The sequence below is a fragment of the Suillus subalutaceus genome (genome assembly GCF_016647625.1).
Source record: "Suillus subalutaceus strain FC151 chromosome Unknown DFJ58scaffold_157, whole genome shotgun sequence".
Classification (NCBI taxonomy): domain Eukaryota; kingdom Fungi; phylum Basidiomycota; class Agaricomycetes; order Boletales; family Suillaceae; genus Suillus; species Suillus subalutaceus.
In genome coordinates, this window is record NW_024540406.1 from 110,562 (window position 1) to 121,023 (window position 10,462).

The 10,462-nt window shown below is 48.4% G+C and overlaps 2 protein-coding genes across 2 annotated transcripts; both read left to right on the forward strand.

The window, feature by feature from the left end:
- Nucleotides 1-196: 196 nt before the first annotated feature.
- On the forward strand, nt 197-1,225 carry DFJ58DRAFT_733800 (uncharacterized protein; the record flags this gene model as incomplete). The annotated part of the gene is made up of 4 exons (XM_041386345.1): nt 197-239; nt 292-447; nt 503-969; nt 1,022-1,225. The coding sequence occupies 4 exons, from the start codon at nt 197-199 to the stop codon at nt 1,223-1,225; spliced, it is 870 nt and encodes a 289-aa protein (XP_041238194.1).
- Nucleotides 1,226-2,179: 954 nt separating this feature from the next.
- Nucleotides 2,180-4,687, forward strand: DFJ58DRAFT_733801 (uncharacterized protein; the record flags this gene model as incomplete). The annotated part of the gene is made up of 7 exons (XM_041386346.1): nt 2,180-2,480; nt 3,759-3,895; nt 3,950-3,994; nt 4,048-4,252; nt 4,303-4,449; nt 4,506-4,619; nt 4,668-4,687. The coding sequence occupies 7 exons, from the start codon at nt 2,180-2,182 to the stop codon at nt 4,685-4,687; spliced, it is 969 nt and encodes a 322-aa protein (XP_041238195.1).
- Nucleotides 4,688-10,462: the final 5,775 nt, after the last annotated feature.

Below are 10,462 nucleotides of genomic sequence, written 5' to 3' on the forward strand. Positions count from 1 at the left end.
GGTTGCCATGTTGTGATGCTTGTCAGTCACAAGAAGCGGGTGGACCAGACATTGAATGTCACCTTGTGTGTATTCAGGTCATCTATAAATATTTAAACTAACAAACTACAACCCCCTCCAGACATGAATCTGTGCCTCAGAATGTCAAAAAAAAGCTTCTCTGTCAGCTCAGACGGTATCAAAGAGTGGGCTTCAAATGGCTTTGAGTTTTTTTGGAGAGTGGGCAAAGACGGAATTTTGTATGTGTATTAATTCTTCATTTTATGAACACTAGTTGACCATAATTAATAGACCCAACAGCTACTCCAGGCAATGAAGAAGAGGATGAACATGAACTACCAACAGTCATCTTTGACGAAGAAGGCTATGCACAACTTCCTTCTCGTGAGGGTGTCACGCTCAAGAATCAACAAGAACTGGTCCGCATGATTTTTCATGCTGCATACAGTAAGTATCTATGTCATGTATTCTATACGCTTGCTAATTCAATGAGCTTTTGTAGAAGTTTTCACAGGTAGCCATAAACCTGTGCCTTGGCGCTCCATAACACCTTGTCCATCTGAGTATCTGGAGGCTGGTTCTGTTCCTGACGACCTTATTATCTGTGACCCCTCTCACATGAGAGCCAAGGACATCAACACAATCTGGCATTATTGGGAGAGGCGTAGCATGGCACAGAAGAGACTTGTCACTTTCACAAAGGCAAGGTCATGTGACATGAGAATTAATGCGGTGAACAGCGCCAATGTCAAAGCTAGTTCCAAGAAGGACAAGCCATATATTGAGGTTGGCTCTGAAGCTGATGAACAGCATAGTTCAGCTGGATTGGATACTACATTGGCTGTATCATCGCCAGCTGAGGTGCCTCGAGGTCACCGCTTTGAATTTTTAGATGCTCTCAGCTTGGATAGGTCTTACCTAGAGCTTGTAGATGCAGTCAAGGATCTGGCTACAATAACTGAAAACCTTGTAAGTGTTTATTTAATCTTAGATATATATTGATCCTAACACCATTCACTAGCCAACACCAGAGGAGCAACTCGACCTACCTCCCTGGGTTAATTGGTCTTCAAAAGAGTCTTATCTTCCTGCATCTGAACACATGTACCTGGATTCAGTGATAGGCAGCTTGGACCTGCTGACAGAGGCCCCAATTCAATCTGCATACTCAGCTGCCCTAGTGGTCTTAGGCCTTGGATTGCTTTCGAGGGACTGCAAGCGCTGAGGCGATCTCAACCTGGCTGGGCTGATATGAATTGTCTAAAAATGCTCAACCAGTATAAGTGAGTCTTGGCTCTGCCTAGCTGCTATACTCGCAGAATGCAAGAACGTTCGACCCTAAAGGGGACTGCTACTGAACACAGAACCAGATGAAAGAAAGACCCTTGAAGTGCGATGGATGCGCAAAAGTGCAAGAAGAAAAGCGAAGTGAGCGCGAAGCGCGAGAGAGCGCACTAAGGTAAGCGCGAGCGTGGGAACATGAGCGCTAAGGCGCGCGTTGTGCAGAAAATACCAGATAAGGAAACAGATAAGGAAGCGGATGTGCAAAGCGAGTGCAAATGCAGAGCGAGTGTTATAATGAGCGCGGATAAAGGTCTAGTATAGGCGGATAACGATAACCATTGGAAACACAAAGTGCCCCCAAGTGGTGACTACTACTTTAAAGTAAAACCCAATAGCGAGGGAAGTACAGCAAAGGGGAGTAATCATGATGGAGTCGTAAGTCAGCAAACTTTATACTATGGAGATCGCATCGGAAGCGGAAGGGATAGGAGCAATAAGTGCTATGAATACGTAATGACATGTAATAGCACTGCAATGCTTGTTACAAACCACGAGGCAAGGGATATGACGTACCAATGAGGTGGATGGACATAGAGGGACGTTCCTGGATGATAGGCGATGCAGGGTGATGCAGGGCACTTGCAGGGCGCTTAAGCGCGAGAAAGCGCGCAAGGTGCGCATGTGGGAATGCTGCGCATTGTGCAGGAAAGTACCGCGCCTATGGCGCGTTTCGCGGGAAAGCTGCGCGTTATGTGTAAAACGACTAGAGACATGATAGAAGTCGAATATAGCTGATGGTGCAAGTCGTGCATTGAAGGCCAATTGTCATGAGTTGTGAAAAGGTGCGAAATGTGCCCATATGTGCCTGCAGAAACACGAGTCTCTACAGTGTGTCATGGAGTATGCAGAAGACGAGGCCCACCCTGATGCCCCCTACTACTTGCCCATTTCAGTCTTGGACCTTCAAATCATCCTAAAGGTGGACAGTGCAATCAGTCATGTCGCAGGTACTGTTGTGGGTCTCATTGAGTTGGCTATGAGGGCTGGTCTCCCCGACAATAGTGATCAGGAGGAGGAGATGCAAGAAGCTAATGGTGAGAAGGATCAGGAAGACGAGCAAGAGGTGGTGATGGGAGATGTGGATGTGCAGATGCAGGAGGTGGAGAAGGATCATGAGCAGGAGGGCAAACAGAAAGGTAAGAAAAGGACCAGATCTCAGACTTCTCAAGTGAAGACTAAGAAGGCAAGGACTGAAGATGAACCTATGCGTCAGTCTACCAGAACTAGGCAACCCTCTAAGAAGAATATGAGGCCTTAATGGACTACTGTATATAGCTTATCCTTTAGTGAAATATTTGTTGATTGTCTTCAGAGTTTATTGAATACATGATATGCTGGTCATCACATTTGTATGTCACCTTAAGGCAAGTTGGCTAGATCTACTCTATAGTTCGACTAGCAAATGATAGCAATATTTAAATATTGTCTGGCCAGCCACAGTACTACATGTCATATAGTGAGGCTGGCCATACTAGAAATATTTGAGTATAGTCTGGCCAGCTACAGTACTACATGTCATATAGTCAAGCTGGCCATGCTAGTAATATTTAAGTATAGGCTGGCCAGCCACAGTACTACATGTCATATAGTCAGGCTGGCCATGATAGCAATATTTAAGTATAGGCTGGCCAGCCACAGTACTAGTCAAGCTGGCCATGATAGCAATGTTTAAGTATAGGCTGGCCAGCCACAGTACTATGTATCATATAGTCAGGCTGGCCATGCTTAGAAATATCTAAGTATAGTCTGGCCAGCTCCAATTCTACATGTCATATAGTTGAGCTGGCCATAATAGCAATATCTGCCTCAATACTGTATCATGTAGTTAAGCTGGCTGTGCTAGGAATATTCATCAAGTGTATACAACTGGCCAGCTTCAATGCTACATGTCATATAGTTAAGCTGGCCATGGCAGAATATTGAAGTATACCTTGACCAGCCTTAATGCTACATGTCACATACTCAAGCTGGCCATCCCAGAAAATATCAAGTATATATACTAGGAATATTCAAGTATGTATACTGGCCAGCCTGAATTCTACATATCACATAGTCAAACTGGCCATGCTAGCACTACTATACTATGCTAGGAATATTCAAGTATATAAGCTGGCCAGCCTGAATGCTACTTATTACATAGTCAAGCTGGCCATGCTAGCACTATTCAAGTGTATAACCTGGCCAGCACTGGTCCTACATGTAGTCAATAATCTATCCTGGCTGTAATATACTAGCTAACACTAGTCCTAGATAGACTGGCCAGCACTGGTTTGAGGTGCACCGGCCGGTGGTTGGCTGGCATGGATTCTACAGCCTTTTGGCATGTCCAGAGCCAAGGTTCTATGTTGGAAATGACTGAAGGGTCTGGGCTATCGCCCTGTCCAGAGGTAGTGTACCATCCAACAGTCCACTAGATCTGCGTCCCCAGTTCAGCAAGGTCCCCCCACGAGAAAAGTACACCCCACAGCCAAAACACATCACACAGGTACATACACCAGCTCTGTCCAGAACGTCTGTGTCTGGGGGCTGGCAGGAAGACCCTCTTACAAAGGTGAGTCAGCCGCATGTTATAACATATATTTGACATTGATGCCTTGTTTTTAAGGAGTCTGGTTTTGGCGATTGTGAACAGAGGTCCAATGGTCTCAGTGTAAGTCTCATTGCCTTTGCCTCAATTTTAGGGCATTGATCATTATGTTGAAGCTCCCACCTGCGCCACAGAAGCTGACAGTGGCACATGCCAACGAGCTCATCCAACTTCGACGGGTGCAGTCCAATGGGTCCATAGGTGACAACATAGACTTGACCAATGGCGAGCAAAATGACGATGGCGGGCAGTTTGACAACGACGAAGATGATGTGTTCACCGGTGGAGAGACATACCATGGTGAGGGTAACAACTATGAGGGTGAGTGGTTCAGTATCATACACTCGAATGGCAGCTGATTGATCTTGTAGATTTGCACCACTTGAAGCGTGTGCGGCTGCCACCCTCAGATGATGAGGGTGACAGCACACAGAGTCATAAACAGATGCGCAAGTCCAGAGCCCCTTCAGTGACAAATCCTGTATTATACGGGTCACCCGACCTACATAATATCCCATGTAATACAGGCCAGCGGATTATGGGCCAATGTTATGTATATTCCCGATGTTGACAGGTGGGCCGGGAGGCATATTATTTCCGATGGAGACGGGTGGGCCCATCTATGCTGATGTTATATATATCATCGACGATAGCGGATGGGCCGGGAGAAATATTATTATGGAGATGGGTGGGCCCATGTGGGTAATATGTAGAGTAGGATTGACATATATTATAGACCTGAGGAGAGATGTATAGCAAATAGTATTATATAGACGTGTGGGCCGACGTATTAGTATTATTTTGTAGATGGATGGGCCGAGGGAGCGGTGAAATATTTATTAGATAGACGGGTGAGCCGACGTGGGGGTAATATCAGATAGACGGGTGGGCCGAGGGTGAGGGGAATTATTTATTAGATAGACGGGTGGGCTGAGGGTGAGGTGAGTTATTTATTAGATAGATGGGTGGGCCGACGTCGGGTAATATTAGATAGACAGGTGGGCCGAGGGTGAGCGGAATTATTTATTACATAGACGGGTGGGCCGACGTGGGGTCATATTAGATAGATGGGTGGGCCGACGTGGGGAATTCTACATAGATGGGTGGGCCGACGTCGGGTAATATTAGATAGACGGGTGGGCCGAGGGTGAGCGGAATTATTTATTACATAGACGGGTGGGCCGACGTGGGGTCATATTAGATAGATGGGTGGGCCGACGTGGGGAATTCTACATAGATGGGTGGGCCGACGTCGGGTAATATTAGATAGACGGGTGGGCCGAGGGTGAGCGGAATTATTTATTACATAGACGGGTGGGCCGACGTGGGGTCATATTAGATAGACGGGTGGGCCGACGTGGGGAATTCTACATAGATGGGTGGGCCAACGTCGGGTAATATTAGATAGACGGGTGGGCCCAGATACATATCATATAGACAGATAGGCCTAGGTATTGTACATTTTTACGAGTATCGAGTCTCGAGTTAAGAAAATTCAAATTTAAGATGATATACATTTTTGTTGTCTTGAAATACCGAGACCCGAGACCCGAGATTCGGCACTCGGTAGTCGGTGAAATGAGTACAGAAATACATAAGATAATACACATTGTTCTCAGAAATCACAAGTTTCAAATGTCGATTTGTAAATCACAAGTCACAAGTCTCGAGACTCGAATCACCGAGTACCGAGTACTGAGAACCGAGTACTGACACCCGACACCTGGAATTCGGCACTCGGCATGCGAGACAAAAGATTGGAAACAAAACTCAAAATTCGAAACTCGAAAGTACTGACTACCGAATACCAAGTACCGAGTACTGAATCTCGGGTCTCGGTACTCGGTATTCGGTATTCGACACGATGCTCAAAACTCGTAAAACTGTTTCGAATCACCGAGTACTGACTACCAAGTACCGAGTACCAAATCTCAGGTCTCAGTACTCGGTATTCGGTACTTGACACGATGCTCAAAACTCGTAAAACTGTTTCGAATCACCGAGTACTGACTACTGAGTGCCGAGACCCGAGATTCAGTACTCGGTGATTCGAAACAGTTTTACGAGTTTCGAGCATCGTGTCGAGTACCGAATACCGAGTACCGAGAACCGAGATTTGGTACTCGGTACTCGGTAGTCAGTACTCGGTGATTCGAAAACAGTTTTATGAGTTTCGAGCATCGTGTCGAGTACCGAGTCCCGAGTACCAAATCTCGGGTCTCGGCACTCGGTAGTCAGTACTCGGTGATTCGAAACAGTTCTACGAGTTTCGAGCATCGTGTCGAGTACCGAATACCAAGTACCGAGACCCAAGATTCGAGTGCTTTCGAGTTCCAAGTTTCAAGTTTCAAATCTGTCGTCTCAAGTCCCGAGTGCCGAATTCCGGGACTCGGGACTCGGAACTCAGTGACTCAATACATGGACTGGCAGAGGTTACATTCATTGAAAACTTGTAAATACATCTATCACTATGCAATTATGTAGCCATGTCAACCTTCACCTCCACCTCAACATCCATGTTGCTGGAAGAGTCATATTCTGGGACAAGGTTGCTTGGATCACCTGGGTCCACAATTTCGCCGGATGCATCTGGATCCTCTGGATGAACAACTTGGTTGTAGTCAAACAGGAGACCCTCAATGGCAGAGGCATCCGGGAATGTCGGGGCTGCGGGTGTGGGAGCCATTGTTTCCATACTGAGATCAATCAGAGGAGGGAGTGCGGATTCTGGGGGTGACATGGTGCGGGGGCCGGATTGATCAAGCAACAAGGATGTTGCAGGGGCAGGAGTGTCGGGAAGTGGGAATGAGGGGTGCCGGTCGATGATTTCGCGCCTAAGGCCTTCATGAAGGCGTTGCAGGGTGTCAATCTTACCATCCTGCTCTGCCACACGAGCCTCCAGAAGAGCAATTTGAGCTGCGCCATCTCGAATCGCAATGGACATGGCATGGAGATCTGGCATGGGCACCCCAAGTGCTGCAGCAGGGACTGCCAACCTGGAAGACAGAAGGGCTACAAGGGAAAATGAAGGTCAGACAGTGATGAAAAACTCGGGTGACTTACGAGCTGGTGCAGATGCAGGTGCAGGTGCAGGTGCAGGTGCCTTGATGGCAGTGATAGTCTTGCTGCGACCACGCGTCTGGGTCTTGGGAGTGGTCACAGCAGTGACACCAGAAGTTCCGGCCCGGCCACGAGACTGACTGCGAGTTCGGGCCCTGGACTGGGAGGCAGGGGAAGCTTTGGAGGGGGCGGGAGTTTTGGATGCGGGGGGAGCCTTGGAGGGAGTCTTGGAGGAAGCCCTGGATGGTGTTCTGGACCTCGTCTCCCGGGTAGTAGAGGAAGAATGATCGCAAGGAGGCGGGGATCCCATAGTCGCCGGGGTGCACTTGATCTTCTTTGTTGTGCAGTAGACGCACGACATACATGGAGCCCCGGTCCTTTTGTCCGGCCGAGTTGCGCAAGGCCAGTTTGTGCTTGTGGCAAGCATAGCATGGGTTGTTCTGTTGGTTGTATTTGTGTATGGACACATGAGATATTTCAAAGTACTCACCGGTCCGGGAATGAGAATGTCAACTGCAGGGATGACTGGGGGTGCCTGCACCGGAGGTTCGGGAGTGGGCTGGGAGGGCTCCACAACTGCTGTGTGACTGCCTGGCAATCACCTGGTATAATGTAAGCACACACCCGAGTCCCGGATGCATAAATGACACTTACTGTGGCAGGGCCAAAGGGCTTCTTCTTGGGTACCCGGGGCGAGCGAGGTGAATCAGGCGTCCTTGCGACAATTGTGGAGAGCCAGGGAAGGACGACCTCGGCACTCCACCCAAAGGTGGCTACACGAAAATGAGAGACAATGAAAAATGAACAAGACGACATACCTGCATAACCGAGTCTTCATCATCTTCCGACTCCACGATGGCCTTGGACTTCACAACACGAGCAGACCTCTGACGCTTGTGACTCTTCATCGCGGATTTCGGGGGTTGGGAGGAGGGTCCAGAAATCAAGGGGGACTTCCTCTTCTTACTCCCTTCTGCCTCGGGGTCTGGGTCAGCGAAGACGGCCTTACCTTTCCCCTTGTCCCGGGACTCGGTGGTGGGGTTGGTGGAAGGGCCGGCGACATTGCCGGCAGGGATGGCTGGGGAGGGAAGGTTGACAGGAATCGGACCTGTGGATGGGGGGGCAGCAGTTGGGAGATCGAAGGTCTGGTCGCCTAAGGCGTTCCAGGCGAGGACCTTGGGGTACCAGGCGTGCCTCAGAATGTGAGGATCGTCATACCCGATGGAGTGCCAGTCTGGCCAGACCTTGGGAACCATGTTGCGGATGCGCTGGAGCTCTTTGGAGCACGAAATGATGAGGCCGGGAATAGGACCATCCCCGGACCCATACTCCTTGGCTACATCAGACTACCAAGATGTTAGAGAAGAAAAAGCACCCAAACAAAATACATACCACAAGTGTAGCAACCTGTTTTCCCAAAGCCAAGTGGCGGGGACCCGGGGGAATCTGCCGGGCGGCACTGATGATGGCCATGATCTGGGCAGCGGATGCCTTGAGATGGGTCAAAGAGTTTGTCAACTGGAGTGGACATGATGAGTGGGTTGAGAGATTTAAAGATCTGGAAATCAGATTGAAATCAGTTATCAGCAAGATGAAGTTTCAAACAAACAAGACATTTGATGGGCGATCCCACAAAATCGTTTATTGTTTGTGTTTGTTTGGTCGTTGTTCAACTTTCGGCAATTGCCAGCTTTGTGTTGAACTTCGAAGTTTTTTAGATCATCAGTCAATCAGTCCACCAATTCTCCACACATGAGTGCCCATCCAGCCGTTAGATTAATGACCCACCGGTGACCGACTATAATTCTATGGATGTGGATGACTCATCTATGGGCCGGGCATCACTAGGTATGTTGTATTCTTATCATGCCTTATCTATTCACCGGGTATCCCTTAGATGACTTAGATGACTTATACCTCGGGCCAGATGATGACATGGAATATGATTCTATGTCATCCGGACCCCCGGATGCGTCGGCTGCAATACCCGGTATGACTATACATTACTGATGACCTGGGATCACCATGCATGCTAACTTCACCCTTGAAGATCAATCACATCCGGGTCAAGCTGATGATGCCAGCTGTCTCATTGATCCAGACTTGTACCTCGGGCCTGAGGATGATGTCATTGATGTTGATGAGTTGCTGGACTCTGCTGATCCTCCCACTTTTGCTCCAGCTACCTCAGAGGTGTCTATTTCATGTGGGTCCATTCATTCTGGACCATTATGGAGACTGATCTTATCTCCCAAGCCGACAAATCATCTACCGAACTCACTGCAGACCAGCCGGAGCTCGATATGGAGGATGTATGGTTGATGGTCCAGGAGCTCCATCCTTTCGGAAAATACCAACACCCAGAATGTGAGTATCTGAAAGCAGAGCAATTATCTTTGAGCTAATCTTTCTGGAAGACCAATCCTGTCCAGATCGACTCCATGATTACAAACGCCGTACTGGAGGTCTTCCTGACCCTTCCATCCAACAACTAATCGAGGCCGAGCGTCCATTCCGAACTGCTTGGGCAGAAACATCCGACAAACTGAAAAAAGCTGATGCAGACCTGCAGAGGTTGCAAAGAGTTGAACAGATGAGCATGAAATGCTCAAGGGTAGTAGATTCCATGATTGAACACTTTGAAGAACAACTGACCATGTAAATTACTGCATTGCAACCTGTGAATTTTCATTGACATCCCCACATCATGTACACTACCGAATTTTTCAATACATGTCCCGGGTGTCGAATGGGACTCGATACACGATAGGTCAGGATTCGATAATTGGGACTCAACACTCGGGACTCGATAGTCGGGACTTGATGTTTGATATTGGGAGTCGATAATCAGGACTCAACACTCGGCACTCGATTTTCGGGACTCGATGTTCGATGCTCGGGACTCGGTGTTTGACGAATCTCGGGGTTCGGGACTCGAGGTTCGATAGTCGGGATTCAATGTTGGACTCAATAGTCGGGACTCAATAGTCGGGACTCAATAGTCGGACTCAATAATCATAGATATTGACTAGTGGGGACTCTGCATATCATATTAGGTCTGATATATGAAAGTTACACATTGACATGTAAATACAAGCAGGTAATGGCAGGCAGTGTAGTATCAGCCCATTACTTCTTTCCCCTTGCTCTCGTCACTCGAGTGCTTGTGTCCAATGGCTGCTGTGTTGACTTACTCCGGGTTGTCCTCGCCGATGGCTCAATCACCGCTTTCCTTCCCCGCATGTTCTTCAGCGCCGGCGACCTATTGACTCGTTCTGTTGCACCATCCTCCTGAACATTGCGAGTGACTCTCGCAGTCAGCCCAGTCAGGAGGTCGCCCATTCGCGATGTCAGCAGTGCACCAGTCTTCCCTGCATTGACCGGGCGAGGCTTTGGAATTGCATGTGGGACCTGTCCCTTCATGTGCTGTCGAAGGACCAGGCTCTGTTCTGGGTCTCTTTTGCGGGGATC